General features: G+C 50.1%; 1 protein-coding gene across 1 annotated transcript in view; it reads left to right on the top strand.

Moving 5' to 3' along the window:
• The first annotated feature begins 7,714 nt into the window (after positions 1 to 7,714).
• The window catches only part of ZNF804A (zinc finger protein 804A), a 161,171-nt gene continuing 147,148 nt past the window's right edge, over positions 7,715 to 21,737 (top strand). The window contains exon 1 of the mRNA XM_054177049.1: positions 7,715 to 8,259. Coding sequence (XP_054033024.1) covers positions 7,774 to 8,259 — 486 coding nt within the window. The 5' untranslated portion in view covers positions 7,715 to 7,773. The remainder of the gene's footprint in view (positions 8,260 to 21,737) is intronic.

Genomic DNA, 21,737 nt, shown 5'->3' with positions numbered 1-21,737 from the left:
ATGCTCTCGAACACACACAAATGAGTGTTTGTTTATTGGGAGAGGCTGAAGGGATGAATGAATGAAGGCTGCCTGCGCTCTGAGTGCTGCCATCAGCTCTCCTGCACTTCTTGATCTCGTTAGCACCACCCAGTGGAAAACCTTGCAGCTAATGCCAAGACCTGAGGTGAACTTCAGGACTTTTCCCTCGGTCAGCGCCTCCCGCTTCAGGAGCCGTGCCCAAGCTGGGGCGGCTTGAGTAGTCCACAGGCAACGTTTCCCATGGACTGTGGAAGACTTTTGAGTTCTTTGACTCTTTTAATTCTGGGGATAGGAATGCTGGCAAAACAAAAGCATTGTGCTGCTGATAAATGGCCACAACCTATCTGCTGTCCTAGGTCTCAAAATGTACTTTATTTTTCCCCCCCTATTTATTTTTCCCCCCCTATTTATTTTTCCCCCCCTATTTATTTTTCCCCCCCTATTTATTTTTCCCCCCCTATTTATTTTTCCCCCCCCTATTTATTTTTCCCCCCCTATTTATTTTTCCCCCCCTATTTATTTTCCCCCCCTATTTATTTTTCCCCCCCTATTTATTTTTCCCCCCCTATTTATTTTTCCCCCCCTATTTATTTTTCCCCCCCTATTTATTTTTCCCCCCCTATTTATTTTTCCCCCCCTATTTATTTTTCCCCCCCTATTTATTTTTCCCCCCCTATTTATTTTTCCCCCCCTATTTATTTTTCCCCCCCTATTTATTTTTCCCCCCCTATTTATTTTTCCCCCCCTATTTATTTTTCCCCCCCTATTTATTTTTCCCCCCCTATTTATTTTTCCCCCCCTATTTATTTTTCCCCCCCTATTTATTTTTCCCCCCCTATTTATTTTTCCCCCCCTATTTATTTTTCCCCCCCTATTTATTTTTCCCCCCCTATTTATTTTTCCCCCCCTATTTATTTTTCCCCCCCTATTTATTTTTCCCCCCCTATTTATTTTTCCCCCCCTATTTATTTTTCCCCCCCTATTTATTTTTCCCCCCCTATTTATTTTTCCCCCCCTATTTATTTTTCCCCCCCTATTTATTTTTCCCCCCCTATTTATTTTTCCCCCCCCTATTTATTTTCCCCCCCCTATTTATTTTTCCCCCCCCCTATTTATTTTTCCCCCCCCCCTATTTATTTTCCCCCCCCCCTATTTATTTTTCCCCCCCCTATTTATTTTTCCCCCCCCTATTTATTTTTCCCCCCCCCTATTTATTTCCCCCCCCCCTATTTATTTCCCCCCCCCCCCTATTTATTTCCCCCCCCCCCCTATTTATTTCCCCCCCCCCCCTATTTATTTCCCCCCCCCTATTTATTCACTAATTTGCTTTTGTTTACCACACTTCTCTTGCTGCAGCCTGCAGCTCTGCTTGGCTTTCTGGGCTGCAAGTGCTCACTGCTGGCTCCTCTTGAGCTTCTCTTCCCCCAGCACCCCCAAGTCCTTTTCTTCAGGGCTGCTCTCAAGCCAGTCAGGTTGGTTTTAGTGCCATGCTATGTAACCTGCCTGCTGGATTCTAGGGAGTTTTAGCTGGTGGCTATGTGGAACTGCATCCATTACCTGGTTTTATATGGGTGGGTTTTTTCATGTCTGGAGTGGTCTGGCTTTTCACTGGGTTTTTCCATGCTGTCCCTGAAAGGTCATTCCTTCAACTTTTATGTTGGAATGGAATGGAATGGAATGGAATGGAATGGAATGGAACAGACCAGGTTGGAAGAGACCTTCAAGATCATTGTGTCCAACCTATCATCCAACACCTCCTAATCAACTAAACCATGCAACCAAGCACCCCACCAAGCCTCCTCCTGAACACCTCCAGGGATGGTGACTCCACCACCTCCCCAGGCAGCACATTCCAATGGCCAATCTATGAAGAATTTCTTCCTAACATCCAGCCTAAACCTCCCCTGGTGCAGCTTGAGACTGTGTCCTCTTGTTCTGGTGCTGCTTGCCTGGGAGAAGAGACCAACTCCCACCTGGCTACAACCTCCCTTCAGGTAGTTGTAGAGAGCAAGAAGGTCTGCCCTGAGCCTGCTCTTCCCCAGGCTAAACAACCCCAGCTCCCTCAGCCTCTCCTCATAGGGTTTGTGTTGCAGAGGGTTTTATGCAGCAGTCAGCTGTGCAAAAACTGAGGGCTTTGGTGGCATCATATGACTCAATCTTTGTCACACACTTTTCCCCCATTTGACTTTGTTGGTTTGTTTCTAGTTTTGACTTGGATGTTTGGGTTGAGTGGATGTTGGGAAGCTCTAATACCACGGCAGATTGTCCTCAGGATTCATTTACCTGTCACTGGCTCCATGTGCTTGTCATATAGGGATGGATTTCGAGTGTGTGATGGAGGACTTACTTGTGAGGCTGGGTTTTTAACACAGCAGAATTATTTGTCTGTTAGCAGGATGTTTCAGGTTTCACAACAGCAGAACTGTATTTTCAGCGTCTGAACCTGGCAACTGAGCTTCTTTTGCAGAGCTCTTTTACCTCCAGATGTCTTCTGGCCCTCATATAGCATCCTGCTATTTAATGCTTTTGTGCCATGCTTGTGGATGTCACCTCATGGTCAGAGTGGCATTTGTTGGGGGAGCCCTGCAGCATAAAGATTAGAACAGAAGACAGAGCAAACACAGTATTTGGTTCAATAACAACAGAATTTTTTTTTCCCCCCAATAGTATCCTAAAGCAGAAATAGTAATTTGGAAGAGAGAGGGTGGGAAAGGGTTTGCATCTCTTACCTACCTGAATTTGTTCAGGGCTAGATATAGATCCTAGAATCACAGAATCAACCAGGTTGGAAGAGATCTCAGAGATCATGAAGTCCAACCTATTACCTAATGCCTAACACCTCAGGACAACTAAACCATGGCTCCAAGTGCAACATCCAAGCCTTTTGTGAACACCTCCAGGGACTGTGGCTCCACCACCTCCCTGGGCAGCACATCCCAATGGCCAATTACTCTTCCTGGGAAGAATTTTCTCCTCACCTCCAGCCTAAACCTCCCCTGGTGCAGCTTGAGACTGTGTCCTTTTGTTCTGACATTGATTGACTGGGAGAAGAGACCAACCCCCACCTGTCTACAGCCTCTTTTCAGGTAGTTGTAGAGAGCAATGAGGTCTCCCCTGAGCCTCCTCTTCTCCAGGCTAAACACCCCCAGCTCCCTCAGCCTCTCCTCACAGGGCTGTGCTCAAGACCTCTCCCCAGCCTCGTTGTCCTTCTCTGGATATGTTCAAGTCTCTCAGTTCTATGTGGGTATGTGAAAAGAGGAAAGACTGATTCCTGCTGGATTGCTTTCTTCCCAGAGCTGTTCTGCAAAAGCCATGGCCTGAAGGAGAAAAGACAAAAACAAGCAAACAAACCCCAAACCAGTGTGTTTCAGTAAATCTTTGTTGCTACTTTTAGGATCAAGCAGAAATATTTGTTTAAAGCCTTTGCACTCCTCTTCCTGTGACTTAGCCTTGAAAAGACTGAGAGGGGATCTGATGAATGCCTATCAATAGCTGAGGGCTGGGGGTCAAGTGGAGGGGGCCAAGCTCTTTTGGGTGCTGCACAGCAATAAGCCAAGGAATAACAGGTACAAGCTTGAACATAGAAGATTTCACCTCGACATGAGGAGAAACTTATTTATAGTGAGGGTGACAGAGCTGGCTGGAGCAGGCTGCCCAGAGAGGTTGTGGAGTCTCCTTCTCTAGAGACTTTCAAACCCCACCTGAATGCCTTGCTGTGCAGACTCCCCTGGGTGATCCTGCTCTGGCAGGGGGGTTGGTCTGGATGATCTCTGGAGGTTCCTTCCAACCTCTAATGTACTGTGATGCTGTGACTGTGGGCTACAGCCCACGATTTGACTGCGTGCTGCAGGGCTTTAAGTCACTCCTGCCTCTCCCCAGTTTATGTGATCCCAGAGCTCCACTTAGCTCATGTGTTGAAACAGGGAACACACTCTGATACTCTTCACATATGGTGAAGGATGTGCTGAGGAGCTAGGCTACCAGAGTGCCCAAGTTTCCTTTCTTCTAGCTGCGCTCCCCCCGTGGCTGATGAATGAACACTGTTGTAGTAGAGTGTGCAATGTGTGTTACACCATAATGGCCTTTAAAAGGCACAGAGGATGCCAGCACACTCCCATTTTTCCTTCTGCTTTAATGCAAGCGTGACAGACAGCTGAAAAATGAAAATAAAACAATAAAGAGCAGCAATAAAAAGAGACTGGGAGCGCAGGAGAGGGGGTAAGAAAGGTGTGCCTCAGACAGCAGCTTACTTACAGGCAGATATCCTTAGGAGAAACTAATTTTATTGAGCTCAATAAGAATTGCTGCGGGAGCTGAGCTGAGTTTCTTGTTGGCTTACAAAGGAGAGGCTTCTTTCTGTCTTTGATGGATATGTTTCAGCAGTGAGGGAATGATTTCTCAGCGTGTACTCACTTGGCAACACGGGACTCAGTGCCATGATTTAAAGCCCTGTTAACCAAAAAGGAGTTTGTTTATACTGCCAAATTTTATTAGTCTTTATGTTTTTCCCTGGCTTGTGCCAGGACTACTTCTTGAATCATTAATATCATCAAAAAGCAGAATACTGACTACTGTCACAGGACAATGCATCTGTTTCCATTTCTTGGCTTCTAGGTCCCAGGTTTTCCAGCAAGTCTCTCCAATCCATAACCTGTTTCTTGAGTTGATGTTTGCAGCTTTGTACAGTAACCAGTGTTTGAAATTGGTTTGGTTTTGTTTTGTTTTTCCAGCTAGGAAGTATCCAGGAGAATAAGAGAATGCAGCACTACATCAGCAGCACTGGTGGTTGTTATGTGGCAGAGAGAGGAACACGTCCACAGCTCAGAACACCCAGGGGAGCAGGACAGAGACAGAAAGAGGTAAGACTGATGGCATGGAGGAGCCAGGGGTTTAGGGACTGGTGAAATTTGCAATTTATTAGCAGCAACAAAATATGTGGAAAGCAAGCAGCGCCTTGAGTCTGTGTGATCGCCACAGAGAAACAGAAGGAGGCAGGAAAAGGACTGAAGGAAGACAAACAAGGAAAACAGGGAGCAGCCAAGTAGCAGAGAACTAGCAGAGGGAGGGAAAAAGCAAACAAGAGGCCAGCTAGAGTAAGCAGGAGCAGGAAAATGCATAATTTCCCTATCATGTGCTATTTAGTGCAACTTGTCATTTATTTATAGAGTGCTTTGGAGGAATCAAGTGGTCTTTAGCTGGGTTTTATGTCTTCCTTTAATAGAGGAGCGCAAGGATGTTCATTACCAGAAGCCACAGCAGCTTTTTAACACTGTTTGGGGTTCTCTCCTCCCTTAGGAAGTCCATTGATCCTTTCAGAGTTGAGCTATGGGAGTAGATTACTTCTCTCTCACTACAATAAGAGGTTTCTCGACTGGTTGGCCTCTGAGAAGAGCATGCAAACAATGCCTGCACGGCTTTGAAAAGCCAGGGAGCAGCCATACCACCCTGAAAGGGCCCAGGTGTGTCAGCAAAATGTATTGAGCTGGTCAGTGTCAGGATTTCAGAGGGAAAGGTTGCAATTCTTTGAAGTGGTGGATGTGTGGAACAGACTGTGAAGAGTTTCATTTCCCAGGCAGAAGGGTCCTGACATACCAGTATCACTGCATCTAGAAGGTGGGGGGAGGGTGGGAGGTGGGTGGGAGGTGGGGAAGGAAATTGTTGCTCTGGCCCAGTGTATTTATTCCCAGCAAGAAGCTGTGTAATTTTATTTCTTGCATGATTTGATGTCTTTTCATCACTGTATCCTAGCTGAACTCCAGGCATTTTTGAGAGGGAACCTCACTTCCTTAAAAGCCTCAGCTTTTCAGGAACTGAGCCTCATCAAAGTGCCATATCCTGAAATCTAGCAAAGTATTTTCACTATCACCCTCATCTCTAGGCTGCAACACATCTGCTGGTTATTTCTGGATGTACACAGCCTCAGAAGCAGAAAAAAAAATGACAATGAGATGTAGTGTTATTATGTGCAGGGACACTTTCACCCTCTTCTGTGGCTGCAACAAGCAGCACCCAGCTCTGATCTCTCACCTGTGTCTCGGCTGTCAAAAAAACCTTCTCTGCTTTTGCCATTCCTGTGACTCCTTCCTAAGCACTGGGAATTATGAAGGGTGAGTGGCAGCTGTCAAAATGTACTGCTCACTCTGTGTGAAGGCAAACAAGGGTAAAAAAAAAATGCTTATGGGAGGAAAGCATCTCTCATAAACTGATTGCAAGGACAGGGATATCTGCCAGGGAAGCGTTTGCCTCCCCCCAGCTCTTCTGGAAGCGCTTGCTTGCAAGGTGATAGGATGGGTGGCATTACGCTGCCAGCAGGGAAATGCTGACTAAAGAGACATTTTCAGATGTTCCATCACGGCTCTGGGCTTCGTTTCTAAGGTCTTCCCTCTTTTGGCACCAGGCTTTCACCCCATAAATCTCGGATTTTGCCATCCAGCATAAAGATGAAGCAGGCTGGAAGGATGAGCCAGCTATGGGGGGAGGGTGGGGGAGAAGAAAAAGGTGTTTAAAGTCTGAACGTGACAAAGCTGCAAACTGCACATCTCTGGTGGGGGTAAGGGGCTAAGAAGGGCTTGAGCATTTTTATGAAGCACATGTCTTTACCCTGCAGCAAATTGTGGTTCCAGCAGCGAGTTCTGATTTGTGTGCTGAAAAAAAAAACCCCAACAATCCCCGAAACAAACATTTCTGATGGTGAAGGAGGACGGCGTAGATGAGAGTTGCCTCACGCCGCCGTGCCGAATGGTTTTTAATCCATAGTTTGCAGGGGCCTTATAAAAAGAAGCGAGCACATTGCCGACACCTCAGGGCTGAGGGTGAGGATCGCGGAGGCAGCGCCACAGCCGACATCCAACCCCGGGCGTTCTCCTGTTCCCCGCAGCCGCCCGCGGCCCTGCGAGGCCGGGCGGGCAGAGCCGCCTCTGCAGGCTCCCGGGGCCGGGCAGGGCGAGCCGTGATGGAACAGCGAGAGGGCCGGTAAGCGGCGGCGGGCACCTCGGGGCGGGATGCGGCCGCAGCCCTGCCCCGCGGCGCCTCCATCCTCACTGCAAGCAAGCCGTGACCCAGAAGTTTGGCCGGCACGGTCCTCGGTTTGGTTGAGGATTGCCGAGCGGGCTGCGGAGGGCTGATGAAGGAGCGGCGGCACCGGCTGCGGCTCAGCCGGGGAAGGGATGGAGCTTGCCCGAAGTGGGGAGCCGAATGAGCGATTTCACCCGGCACGGGCCAGGAGAGCCGGGGGCGGCGGCCGCTCTCCTGCTGAAGGAGCCGGCCCCGGGGAGCAGGGGCCGCGGCGGCTGAGTCCGGGGGCTGCTCCACCCTCGGGAAGGTTAGGCATTTAAAAAAATACCTATCGTAAAATAGGGTGCGGTGGCAGAGCGCGGAGGCTGCTCGGAGGAGGGGCAGGAGCTTTGGATATCTCTCCTTCCCGGCTCCCTTCCCCCTCCCCTCCCCCCAACCCCAAAGGAACCACAATCGTGCACCCAAACAGAAAAGGGGAGCCCCGCTGGGAGGGAGGTTGGGGGGCACACCCACATTGCTGCGGCTAGAGATCGGCTCTGCCCCTTCCCGATTCGTGTCTTCCCCCCCCCCATCCCCCTCGCCCCTTTCTCCCTTTACCTGCCACAGCCCCGCCCGTCCGGGTGCCGCCCCGGTGTGTGTGGAGGGGGCGGTGGGACGGGGGGGCTGGTGCCGGCCGGTCCGCGGCGGGGGCAGCGGGGCGTGGGGGCTGTGGGTGGCGGTGAAGGCGGCGTGTGACAGATGTCCTCCTCTGACAGCTCTCGGTATCAGCCCAGTGGCTCCCTGCCATTGGCTCAGTGCAGCCGACCGGCAAGGCTGCTCGCTATAATAACACTATGCCTGCCAGAGGCGCCAGCTCAGACGGCTCCGCCGCGGCCGTGCCGCCGCCGCCGCTCCTCCTCCTCCTCCCCCGGCAGCCTGAGCCGCGCCGCGCCTGAGGGGGCTGCACACACCGTCCTCCCCCCACCCCCCGCTGCCGCCCCCCGGGTCCCGCCGCCCCTCAGCGCCGCACATGCCGCGGGGCCCCGCCGGTCCTGGCCCTCCCCGCCGAGCCCAGGCCGGCCTGAGCGCCCCGCCGCTGGCGGGGAAGGCGGCCCCGGCTCCGTCCCCGTCCCCATGGAGTGCTACTACATTGTCATCAGCTCCGCGCACCTCAGCAACGGGCACTTTCGCAACATCAAGGGAGTTTTCCGAGGCCCCCTCAGCAAGAACGGCAACAAAACTCTGGTAATGGCTTCTTCTCTTGCCTCTCCCCCATCCCCATCCCTCCTCTTTCATAGCGGCGGCTCCGGCTGCCTGGAAGCCGCTGCCTGCGCGTTGCCAGCGATGCGGGCAGCCGGCTGCGCGCCCGGTGGTGCCCTTACACCGCCATGTGCGGATGCGCTGCCCTCCGCTCCCGCCGCCCGGGCTCCCTTTCTTGCCGGGGAGAGATGTATCCTCGGTCCCCCGCGTTCCCTGGGGCGCTCGGTGCGGCGGTGGGCTAGGCGCTGGCGTGCCCGTTCTGGAGCTGCAAGGTGTGGGGGCTGGTCGCGGAGAGGCTGCAAAGGGAGAGCCCGGAGACCCTTCTCGGTGGGGAGCCGCAGAGCCGGGGCTTCACCGCCCTCGGTCCGGGGCGAAGCGGCAGCGGCTCCGCTGAGGCGGCTAGTGGGCATCCCTCGGCGGGGAGGGTTCCGGCTCAGTCGCCCGGGGGATTGACTGCTACCAGCCTCGCTGACTGCCACCACCCCCGGTGACTACCGAGAGACAGCTGGAGGTCCTTCTCGAGAAGGTGAAGAAAAGACCTCTGCGAAACTTGCTCATTCGAGAGCTCTTTGCGTAGAGAGAGAGAGATTCCTGTGTTGGTGAATAGCTTGAGAAGCGATACACCTTTTTTTTGACGTTGTTGTTGTTGTTGTTTCTTAGTTGCCAAGTTTTTTGGGGTGTTTTTTTGTGCGTGTGTGTGTGTAAAAGCGGAACTCTGGCTTGGAGAGGAACTGAATGGCTTTAGGCAGTTCGGCTGAGATACTCCGTAGGCTGTTAAAACTGTGTCACACTTGGGTATCTTTACATCTGCTTGGTTTCCCGTGGTGTTTTTTCTTTCTTTGGTTATTTTTTTTTTGCTGACTGGCGCGGACTCGCCTTGCTACTATTACTGAACTTTAATGGAAGAGTTATGACGCGACGGCACCGGCGATACATGTGCTCTCCTGCCTGTGCAGATGGAAGGGGCTGCAGGGTGGCAGCGGGCAGGGTGAGCTGCGGCACGCAGAATTTCAATCACGGCACAACAAAGTGCGGGCAGATGTCGGGAGAGTAGGATGTAGCCGAAAAGAGAGGGGCTTAGGCGCGTTGCTTATTGCTCTCTCTCTCCCATCGCCGTCTTACTCCGAAACCCCCTTTGGAGCAGACGGAGGAGAACTTAACACATTCTTGATCCCTCGAATGCGCGACCTATATTGATGGGGGAATTTACTGAAGTACTTAACATTTGCTGGAGTTGGCAAGCTTGCAGTTTCGCCCTAAATAAAGAGATTAAAGGAACTCTGAGCCAAGTCGTAAAAATAGTAACTACTACGAGAGGATCCGAATCCGAGGCAGATATTTCCCACCCTCCCCACCCCGACCCGTTTCAAACGCGGAGTTCCCGCTTTCGCGTTGTCAATCTTCACCGCGGGGGGGGGGGGGGGGGAGGTTTATTTGCTGTGGGTGCCGAGCTTTTTCCTTTCTTTTTCCTCTTTTTTTCCCCGTCCCCTCCACCCCCACCCCTCCCCCCTTGTCAGGGAGATTACGCCCTTGAAATTTTAAACAAGTATTTGTAGTATCCATGAGATGGCAATATGTGTGTAATATTTCACTGCAGCAGTTGCAACCAAAAAAAAGACCCAAACCAAGCCCGAGGCTTACTGTAGGGGGGGAAAAAAATATTTGCTGCTCTTTAAATAAATCTCACAGAGCATCGATGGCCTTCTTTCTGCTGCACAATCTCAGTGAGGAGGCATTTGGCAGGGCTGAGGATACTCTGATGTAACTTTTGGACTCGGTGTTGCCTTTGCAATTCGTAATTGATTCCTGCTTCAAAAGCATTTGATTCTTGGGGCTTTTTTAGTCTTTATTTTTCCTTTGGCAAGGAGGAAAAAAAAAGGCAATCCCTGCATTCTCAATGTTCCTGATTCATCTGTTTGCTGGTAAAAAACATCAGTGTTCCCCAACATACTTTGGCGTTAACTTAAGATTCAAGCAAGCATATTGTGTGTAAGTCTTGCTCTGGAAAGAAATTGAACTCAGCTCTGCTCTCCAGTGAGATAGAATCATAGAATGGTCAGGGTTGGAAGGGACCTCAAGGATCATCCAGTTCTAACCCCACTGCCATGGCCAGGGACACCTCACACTACAGCAGGTTGCTCACAGCCACATCCAGCCTGGCCTGAAAAACCTCCAGGGATGAGGCTTCCACCACCTCCCTGGGCAACCTCTGCCAGTCTCTCACCACCCTCATGGGGAAGAACTTCTTCCTGACATCCAATCTGAATCTATGCATTTCTAGTTCTGCTCCACTCCCCCCAGTCCTGGCACTCCCTGACACCCTAAAAACTCCTTCCCCAGCTTTCCTGTAGCCCCCTTCAGATACTGGAAGGCCACAAGAAGGTCTCCTCAGAGCCTTCTCTTCTCCAGAGTGAACAGCCCCAGCTCTATCAGTCTGTCCTCGTAGGAGGGGAGCTCCAGCCCTTTGATCATCCTCATGAATAGATGTTGAGGGGAGAAAAGATAGCATGGGTTGTGTTTGCCTTCCATTTTTGGGGGGGGCAGCAAGTACTGAAACTGTCAAAGTTGGTTTTTTGTGGTTGGTTGGTTTGTTTTGTTCTTCCCCTGAGTTATAAAAGGAGGAGCTCTTGACATTGGCTCTGTGGATAGCAACATGAATCCCTTCACTTCAGCCATGGTTTAGCTGTCAGGAGGTGTTAGGTATTGGGTAATAGGTTGGACTTGATGATCTCTGAGGTCTTTTCCAACCTGGCTGATTCAATGAAATAAGTGGGGTGTGTATGCAGGTATCCAGACTTTTGCTTGAGTGATAGATTTATTTATTTATTGTAATGGAAAGGAGCTAAAAATATCATGGACTTGTGGTATAGGGTGATGGGGTAGTTCAGGAGCATTGGAAGTGCATTTCAGCCAGCTTCCATGGGAAAATCAAATGGTGCATTGGATTGGGCACATTCACTGTGTAAGCAGACTTGCAGACATTAGAAGAAGAGATGCAAATCTTTATTAGGACAAAGTAGAATATGTCTTCAGAAGTTCTGATAAGAATTGTAGCCTTTTAATATGCTCCTGGTGGCTTCCAGCCTAGAATAAGACCAGGAGAAACAGCAGTTTGTAAAACTAAACTTCAGGAGCAGGCTGCCCAGAGAGGTTGTGGTGTCTCCTTCTCTAGAGGGTTTCCAAACCCCACCTGGATGCATTCCTGTGCAGACTCCCCTGGGTGATCCTGCTCTGGTAGGGGGGGTTGGACTGCATGATCTCTGGAGGTCCCTTCCAACCTCTATGTGTACTGTGAATGTTTTGGAGCCACTCTGACTTGGGTCTCTCTTCCCATTTTGCTGTAGAGCATTGTCCTCACCTGTGCTCCAGGCTCTCTAAAATCACTGCCTCCTCCTAAGCTGAGGAGGACTTGAAAACAGCCTCTGCTTGTACAGCATGGAGTTGCTTCTGTATAAAACTTAAGGTGCTTGTTAAGCTTTGCTTCCCTTAGAGGAAGTTCTACCCAGATGGAAAGATGACTCTGTGTGGCAGTAGAAGTTCATCACGAGTAGGAAAGTGCTGGTCATATTCAAAGGACAATTGTACTCAGCTCTGGGGAGGCCACACCTGGAGTGTTGTGTCCAGTTTGGGGCACCTCAAGACAAGAGAGATGTGGAGGTGCTGGAGCCAGGGCAGAGGAGGGCAAGGAAGCTGGGAAGGGCCTGGAGAAGAAATCTGATGGAGAGCAACTGAAGGAGCTGGGGATGGCTAGTTTGAAGATGAGGAGGCTGAGGGGAGACCTCCTGGCTCTCTACAGCTCCCTGAAAGGAGGTTGTGGAGAGCTTGGTGCTGGTCTCTTCTCACAGGTCATCAGTGATAGAACAAGAGGGAACAGCCTCAAGCTGCAACAGAGCAGGTTCAGACTGGAATGTAGGAAGAATTTTTTCCTATCAAGACTGGTCAGGCACTGGAATATGCTGCCCAGGGAGGTGGTGGAGTCCCCAAGCCTGGATGTGTTTGAAAGTGGTTTGGATGTGGTGCCTGGGGCTCTGGTTTAGGAGTGAAGTTTGTAGAGTAGGGTTCTGGGTTGGACTTGGTGGTCCTGAGGCTCTTTTCCAGCCTGAATGTTTCCATGATTTTCTGTGGTTCTGTGCATTTCATGGAGCATATCTTCCAACCTGGAGCTGGTTAGGTTTCAAGGGAGGAAGGTCCTTAGAACCTTTGGCTCCTGTCCTACTCTTGAGTCACCTGGTGTTCACCTGCACCTCATCTTTTTGTCCCTACTCTCCAGGAGAAAAACCTTAGGAATACTTTTCCCTGCCTGTTTGTCCCTGCAGGTGATCTGCACGTGTCCATCCTCTGCCTGTGTCCTGTTTCAGACAGAATTAGTCATTAACAGCTTTATGAAGTTTTGGTTCAAAGCTCCTAGATGGTGATGAGAAGAAAGAGCTACAAACCCTTGCTCAGTTATCAGGGAGAGTGAAGCACAGAGCTTTGCCCTTCTGAAAGAGTCTGTCAGTGCAGAGCATCAGAGGGTTGCATCTTGGTAAAGAAAAGATGGAATAACAGTGTTTCTATTCCCTGTTCCCAGGCATGGCCTCTCTCTAAGTCATATTTATCTCCAATGCTGCACTGGAGAGTTACAGCTTGGTAAAGAAAAGATGGAATAACAGTGTTGTTATTCCCTGTTCCCAGGCATGGCCTCTCTAGAAGTCATATTTACCTCTAATGCCTACTGAGTGCAGGGCTTTGAGATGGGGTTATTTGGGAGGTGGAGAGAAGTGGGTGAGGGATGAAGATAGGAAGCAGGAGAAGAAAGGGAAGACTGTGGTTCTGTTCCTCAAGGGAGGATGTAACAAGGGAAATCTGAGCTTGGAGAGAAGTGAAAGGCACAAGAGGGAACTCAGCAAGGGATGGATTTAGGCAAACTGAGAAAAGAGGCTGCAGTAAAAAATACAACAAACACCAAACCACTTTTTGAATTAAATTAGGGGGGGAAAACTGCTTGTGAATGAACCCTGAGTGAGATGATGAGCTTGGATAAAAGAAACTGGTGGTGGTACTGAGTGTCATTTTAGTCATGAGGTCTGTGGTGACAGGTTGGACTTGATGATCTTTGAGGTCTTTTCCAGCCTTGGTGATTCTGTGTTTGGTCTGCTGGATAAGGCTTTATCCTCTCCCACTGCAGTTTCTGCTGTCTGAAATATCATTCAGACAGATGGAGCCTCATAACAATAGCTAATCTGCTACTGGAGTGCTGTGTGGCAGCGCTTTGGAAGGGACTTTTTCCTTTGTGTTGATGGAGTGCTGTCCCAGTGACCCAAGTGCTGTCTGGTCTTTGAGTGGCAGATGGGTTTTGAACAAGAAACATTGCACGTGGGTCAGTCAGGACCTCTGGAGATCAGCTGGTCCAAACCCTCTGCCAGAGCAGGTTCACCTAGAGGACATTGCACAGGACAACATTCAGAGGATCACAGAATCATGGAATTGTTAGGGTTGGAAGGGACCTCAAGGATCATCCACTTCCAAACCCCTGCCATGGGCAGGGACACCTCACACTACAGCAGCTTGCTCACAGCCACATCCAGCCTGGCCTGAAAAACCTCCAGGGATGAGGCTGCCACCACCTCCCTGGGCAACCTCTTCCAGAGTCTCACCACCCTCATGATAAAGAACTTCTTCCTAACATCCTAACTGGGCTCCCCAGTTCAAGAGGGACAGGGATCTGCTGGAGAGAGTCCAAGGGAGGGCTGCAAGGATGCTGAAGGGACTGGAGCCCTGCCTGGTGAGGAGAGGCTGAGAGCCCTGGGGCTGGTTAGTGTGGAGAGGAGAAGGCTGAGAGGGGATTTAATCAATGTTTCTAAATATCTGAGGGCTGGGTGCCAAGAGGGAGGGGACAGCCTCTGCTCACTTGTGCCCTGTGACAGGACAAGGGGCAATGGGTGTAAACCACAGCACACAGGTTCCACCTCAGCATGAGGAGGAACTTCTTCACTGTGAGGCTCACAGAGCCCTGGAGCAGGCTGCCCAGAGAGGCTGTGGAGTCTCCTCTGGAGCCTTTCCAGCCCCATCTGGATGCGTTCCTGTGTGACCTGTGCTGGATTCTCTGCTCCTGCTCTGGCAGCAGGGTTGGACTCTATTGTCTTTGGAGGTCCCTTCCAACCTCTAACATCCTGTGATCTTTACCCCAAGCAAAGGGGGCAAGCACACATAACAAAATAAACGAATTACACTCTGGCATTAAGATTCCAGGCTCCCAAAGCCTTCCTGCAGCTTCTTATCTCCGCTGAATAAAAACCCCGCAGCCACACGAGGTTAGACATGACAAATATTGTGCCTCCCTATGAGTAAATGTTGTTCTGTTTATTTTGAGGCTTGGGGTTGGTTGTTTTTAAACAACATTAAGTCACAGCTCCTCGCAGCACAGACTCTCAAGAGTGCTGGAGGAGAAGCATTTGTTCGCCCTCGGAAGAAACCAAAAGGGTATTTGTTTGTAAGCGACTGGCCAGACACAGCTAAATTAGGAAGGCTGCCTTCCTCTCCCAGGTTTGGAAGCAAGAGTCAGCAAACAAAACAAACAAACAAAAATGAAGTGAGCTCACTTTCCACCACCACCAGGCAGTGTTAAACAACCTATGCTATAAATAAGGCTACCAGCATTACTAACCGTCATAGCATCCTGGAGTTGTCAGGGTTGGAAGGGACCTCAAGGATCAGCCAGTTCCAAGCCTGCTCCCATGGGCAGGGACACCTCACACTACAGCAGGCTGCTCACAGCCACATCCAGCCTGGCCTGAAAAACCTCCAGGGATGAGGCTTCCACCACCTCCCTGGGCAACCTCTGCCAGTGTCTCACCACCCTCAGGGGGAAGAACTTCTTCCTAACATCCAATCTCAATCTACCCATTTCTAGCTCTGTTCCATTCCCCCCAGTCCTATCACTCCCTGACACCCTAAAAAAGTCCCTCCCCAGCTTTCCTGTAGCCTCCTTCAGATACTGCAAGGCCACAAGAAGGTCTCCTGGGAGCCTTCTCTTCTCCAGACTGTATAACCCCCAGTCCCAAAACCCTGTGTGGTCCTGAAAATACAGAAGCCAACTTACCCTTTTCCAGTCACTACCAGGTTAAAACAACGTGTCAGCAACACTGCCTGCCACTTGGATCAACGTGTTAAAACTAATCTGATGCATCTCTGAGCTACGAGATCGCTATGGATATTTGCATGGGAACACAGCCAAGGCAAAGGCTCTCCTCAGATCCACTCTTTAAGGCCTTGATCTGAAAAATACCAACCCCAACAACTAAGCAAGGGTACTAATTGAACCATGGTAATGGTCTAATTACATCCAACAGAATCCTGATGTGTTTGAAGCTTACCATGCATTTAATCAGCTTTTACAGTACAAAAGCCTGCCACTGTAGCAGCTCTGAAGCAGAAGCTTGTCCCAGTTTAAATCTGCAGCACATTTGCAGGAGTCCAGCTCTTGCTTGTTCTTGTGGAGTCTGATGGGCATGAGAGTGCCACATTTCATTGCATGAGTCTTAGAGAGTCTTTCAGAGGTGCTTTGGACCTGCATTTAGATCGGGACAGCCTCCAGTTTGCTTGGCTCACCCAAAGCAGAAGCTTGTCCCAGTTTAAATCTGCAGCATATTGGAGTCCAGCTCTTGCTTGTTCTTCTGGAGTCTGATGGGCATGAGAGTGCCACATTTCATTGCATGAGTCTTAGAGAGTCTTTCAGAGGTGCTTTGGACCTGCATTTAGCTCAGGACAGCCTCCAGTTTGCTTGGCTCACCCAAAGCAGAAGCTTGTCCCAGTTTAAATCTGCAGCACATTGGAGTCCAGCTCTTGCTTGTTCTTCTGGAGTCTGATGGGCATGAGAGTGCCACATTTCAGTGCATGAGTCTTAGAGAGTCTTTCAGAGGTGCTTTGGACCTGCATTTAGCTCAGGACAGATGTTTCAGAGGTGCTTTGGACCTGCATTTAGCTCAGGACAGCCTCCAGTTTGCTTGGCTCACCCAAAGCAGAAGCTTGTCCCAGTTTAAATCTGCAGCACATTGGAGTCCAGCTCTTGCTTGTTCTTCTGGAGTCTGATGGGCATGAGAGTGCCACACCTCACTGCCTGAGTCTTACGGAGTCTTTCAGAGTTGCTTTGGACCTGCACTTAGCTCAGGACAGCCTCCTGTTTGCTTGACTCACCTGAAGCAGAAGCTGTCCCAGTTTTAATCTGCTGCACAGTGGACTCCAGCTCCTACTGTTCTGGGGGCTCATATGGAGTCTGAGGGGCATAGAAGTGCCACACTTCACTGCATGAGTCTTACAGAGTCTTTCAGGGTTGCTTTGGACATGAATTTAGCTCAGGACAGCCTCCTGCTTGCTTGACTCACTCAAATGATCCCCTGATGATACCTTGAATCAGCTCAACTATTGACAGCCCCATTTGTGCTCACATTGCTCTAGAACACAGGTAGGATTTTCTGTTGTTACTTCCATTTTACCAGATTATTTTGTTGCCTACTGAGTGGTTGGTTTTCAATCATGACTTAAGTGACACTGCTTAACTATTCAAATTAAATTAGGTGGGATTTGTTCTGTTGTTTTAATACCTTAATGAGTTAGGGCTGTTCAGATTCTCTCATAGGAAAACACATGAGCATCACAAAGATGGTTAGAGGACTGAAGGAATTGGAGCTGTCCAGCCTGGAAAAGAGAAGGTTCCAGGAAGACCATGTAGCTACATTTCAGTATCTGGAGGGAGCCTACAGGAAGGCTGGGGAGGAGCTGTTTAGAATGGCTTGGAGTGATAGGACAAGGGGCAATAGGTTGAAACTGGAGCAAGGCAGATTTGGGTTGGACAGAAGGAGGAACTTCTTTACAGTGAAAGAGGTAAAATACTGGCAGAGGTTGCCCAGGGATATGGTGGAGGCCCCATCCCTGGAGGCATTCAAGATTACACCCAAGGAGGCCCTGCAGATCTAGTTGGAGCTGCCCCTCCTCACTGCAGGGGGGTTGAACAAGATGACCTTTGAGGGTCCTTCCCAACCAGATGCAATCTGTGAGCATTCCTGCTTCAAACTGAAGCCATAAGCACGCTGGACTGCCAGGGACATGAGCAGCTCCACAGGGGACAAACCACTGCTGGAAGCAGTGGGTGATTTTTCTCCCTTGACCACCAGACCTCTAGCCTAATAACTCTACAAACACTGCAGTGCTCAGGATGAAAAACAACACACTGCAGGAGCTTTATTAAATTCTGCCTGTATAAGATAACAATATGAAATATACCCTCAGCACACTGGCAAGATACAAGATGGCAAGCAGGCCTGCAGGTCCTGGTTTTACCTGCATGGAAAATGAACCTGTGCTCAGTGCTGTTTATCTTATGATATGTATCAGCCAGCTGGAAATCAGCAGAGGTGGCCCCACGAGGAGAGGCTGAGAGCCCTGGGGCTGTCCAGTCTGCAAAAGAAGGCTGAGAGGGGATTTAATCAATGTTTCTAAATAGCTGAGGGCTGGGGGTCAAGAGGGAGGGGGCAGCCTCTGATCACTTGTACCCTATGACAGGACAAGGGGCAATGGATGTAAACCACAGCACAGGAGGTTCTACCTCTACATGAGGAGGAACTTCTTCCCTGTGAGGGTCCCAGAGCACTGGAACAGGCTGCCCAGAGACGTTGTGGAGTCTCCTTCTCTGGAGACTTTCCAGCCCCATCTGGATGTGTTCCTGTGTGACCTGTGCTGGATTCTCTAGTCCTGCTCTGGCAGGGGGGATGAACTTGATGATCTCCAGAGGTCCCTTCCAACCCCTAACATGCTGTGACCCTGTGACATTTCCAGCTGATCATGCAGAAGTTCCACAGTTTGAGCACTCTTCATCAGGCAAGGCTGTTTCACAGGTAGTTCACTGCTTTCCTACTGTAGCAGGATATTTGCAGCAAAAAAAAAGTCTGACTGAATGGGTTTTGCTGTCCACCACCACATTATTTACTCCAGCTGATCTAGAAATACAGAAATATTCCGCCCAAGGTATCTGAAGGGGGCTACAAGAATGCTGAGGAGGGACTTCTCAGGGTGTCAGGGAGTGATAGGACTGGGGGGGAATTGGTAAAAATAAAACAACCTAGAAATGAGTAGATTGAGATTGGCTGTTAGGAAGAAGTTCCTCCCCATGAGGGTGGTGAGACACTGGCAGAGGTTGCCCAGGGAGGTGGTGGCAGCCTCATCCCTGGAGGTTTTTCAGGCCAGGCTGGCTGTGGCTGTGAGCAAGCTGCTGTAGTGTGAGGTGTCCCTGGCCATTTTAGGGGGGTTGGAACTGGCTGATCCTTGAGGTCCCTTCCAACCCTGACCATTCTGTGATTCTAAGACCTTGGACAATGTTTACTCTTGGTTTGCAGAACTGCAGGGGAGAGCTTTATTTTTTCAGTCCCTCATCGGTATTCTTGCTGTGCACAAAAGATTTAGGACTTGTCAGGACTTTTTTTGGTCTGGCTGTTCTCATTTACATTTCCCCAAATTTATTATTTCATTTTTCAGAGAGAGAGAGAGAGTGAGGATTCCTTCCCCATGTAGGAAGTGCTCAGGCTGCCTCCTGTGGGGCCCTGCTGAACTCAGCTATTCACGTTGCTGGATTTCCCACAGCCAGCGTAGAGCTGTGTTACTCGCGCTGGCCAGGTCTTGGGCAGATTGTTTTCTTGAGGGCTTTGTAGTGCAAATCATCTGCTGGAGGTTGCCTCTTCACCTCCTAGAAATGCATATCTGGAACAGGAAAACTGCCTCCTTTCCAGGCACCCCCTGGAATGTTGCATTCAGTGCTGGGCTCCCTGGTTTAAGGGGGACAGGGAGAGAGAGTTCAAGGGAGGGCTGCAAGGATGCTGATGGGACTGGAGCACTGCCTGGTGAGGAGAGGATTAGAGCCCTGGGGCTGTTTAGTCTGGAGAGGGGATTTAATAAGTGTCTATAAATATCTGAGGGCTATGGGTCAAGAAGGAAGGGACAGGCTCTGCTCACTTGTGCCCATTGAAAGGACAAGGAGCATTGGATGGAAGCTACAGCATTGGAGGTTCCACCTCAACATGGGAAGAACTTCACTGTGAGGGTGACAGAACCCTGGAACAGGCTCCCCAGGGAGGTTGTGGTGTCTCTTTCTCTGGAGACTTTCAAGCCCCATCTGGATCTGTTCCTGTGTGACCTGTGCTGGATTCTCTGGTCCTGCTCTGGCAGGGGGGTTGGACTGGATGATCTGAAGCCTCTTCCAACCCCTGACATCCTCTGATCCAGCTTACTGATAATTCACTTCCACAGCAAATACTAAACAGTGTATCTGAGACTTGTCAGACTGTTCTGCTGTTAGTGGAAGTCTTTTCAGTGTGTAGATGTCCAGAAGGTTTGATGATTTGGAGATGTTTAGGAGGAGACTTGATGGGGTGCTTGGTGCCATGGGTTAGTTGATTAGGTGGTGTTGGATGATAGGTTGGAACTTGATGATCTTGAAGGTCTCTTCCAACCTGGTCTGGCCTAGAATAGAATAGAATAGGTTAAGTCTATTCTGTTCTGTTCTATTCTATTCTTTTTCCCCCCAATAAATACCCTTGCAATTTGATTATCCTGGCAGAAGCTAAATGTTCTTTGAGGATATCTGTTCAAATACCTGCAGGCTGTAAGCATTTAATTGCTGCTGAAAGTGTTTTTAACAGGAGACCTCAATACCCACTGCAGAACGGTGCAGCAGCTTCTTTCACCATGAAAGACATTTTATTCAGATGCCTGGAGGTGAAACTTTGGGACACTCTTGGGTCTGTATAAGGAATAGGTTGCCCAGGGAGGTGCTGGAAGCATCATCCCTGGAGGTTTTTCAGGCCAGGCTGGATGTGGATGTGAGCAAGCTGCTGTAGTGTGAGGTGTCCCTGCCCATGGCAGGAGGGTTGGAACTGGATGATCACAGAATCACCAAGGTTGGAAGAGACCTCTAAGATCGTCAAGTGCAACCTGTCACCCAAGACCTCGTGACTAAACCATGGTCCCAAGTGCCACATCCAATCCCCTCTTGAACACCTCCAGGGATGGGGACTCCACCACCTCCCTGGGCAGCACATTCCAATGGCAAACAACTCTCTCTGGGAAGAACTTTCTCCTCACTTTGAGCCTAAACCTCCCCTGGCACAGCTTGAGACTGTGTCCTCTTGTTCTGGTGCTGGTTGCTAGAGAGAAGAGACCAACCCCTTCCTGGCTACAACCTCCCTTCAGGTAGTTGTGGAGAGCAATAAGGTCTCCCCTGAGCCTCCTCTTCTCCAGGCTAAGCAACCCCAGCTCCCTCAGCCTCTCCTCGTAGGGCTTGTGCTCGAGGTCTCTCCCCAGCCTCATTGCCCTTCTCTGGGGAGGTCCCTTCCAACCCTAACCGTTCTGTGATTCTATGATGGTTGGCTGGCAGGAACAGTGTCTCTGTTGGCTTTCTCTGGGGATCTCCTCCTCTCTCAGGGGTCTGAAATAACAGTGCTTGCCTCAGCTCTCAGGAACAAATAAATCAAATGGAACTGTTGAATCTCTTTATGCTTTTGAGGGATTCCCACCGCTGAGTCATGCGCTTCATAGTCACTGACCCGGCTTGTAATTAAGAAAGATGATGCTCTTGAACCTCTCCACAACTAATTCATGCTTAGCTCTTACTCACCACAAATCACAGGCATTATCAGCACTATTTTATTGATTACACTCTTGCTTGCTTCCCCCCCCCCCCCCCCCCCCCCCCTTTCATATTAAAAACTGCTGCAGTATATAATCTTAATTTTGGAAAGGCTTTTGAAAGGTACTCACCGACAGGGGAATTGATTTGTTGTCATTAGGCCAGCATTATGCAGAGGCAAGGAATAAAAACCTCAGGCTGAGCAGCTCTTTCAAGCCCTGTGTGCTGCACTCTTGCATTAGTGGAGGTGCAGATTTGTTGCAGAGAGGGGAAGGGGGGGGAAAAAAAGAAAAGGAATAAGCCATCCAAGTTCATCTCCTTCAGCCTGCAGAGCTCTTGCCCTGTGGATTGAACAATGTCTGCTCCCATAGGTTGAGTATTCCCTGCACCTTGGTCAGGTACTTGGCATCTGCTGGAGGGTAGGCCAGGGCCAGCAGGAGCAGGGAGGTCATTCTGCCCCTGTACACTGCACTGGTTAGGCTGCACCTCGAGTCCTGTGTCCAGTTCTGGGCCCCTCAGTTTAGGAAGGAGGTTGACTTGCTGGAACGAGTCCAGAGAAGGGCAATGAAGTTGGTGAGGGGTTTGGAACACAGCCCTGTGAGGAGAGGCTGAGGGAGCTGGGGTTGCTTAGCCTGGAGAAGAGGAGGCTCAGGGGTGACCTTATCACTCTCTACAACTACCTGAAGGGAGGTTGTAGACAGGCAGAGGTTGGTCTCTTCTCCCAGGCAGCCAGCATCAGAACAAGAGCACACAGTCTCAGGCTGTGCCAGGGGAGGTTTAGGCTGGATGTTAGGAAGAAGTTCTACAC

The sequence above is a fragment of the Dryobates pubescens genome, chromosome 37 (genome assembly GCF_014839835.1).
Source record: "Dryobates pubescens isolate bDryPub1 chromosome 37, bDryPub1.pri, whole genome shotgun sequence".
In the NCBI taxonomy this organism is placed as follows: domain Eukaryota; kingdom Metazoa; phylum Chordata; class Aves; order Piciformes; family Picidae; genus Dryobates; species Dryobates pubescens.
This window is presented reverse-complemented; position numbering and strand designations above follow the sequence as displayed.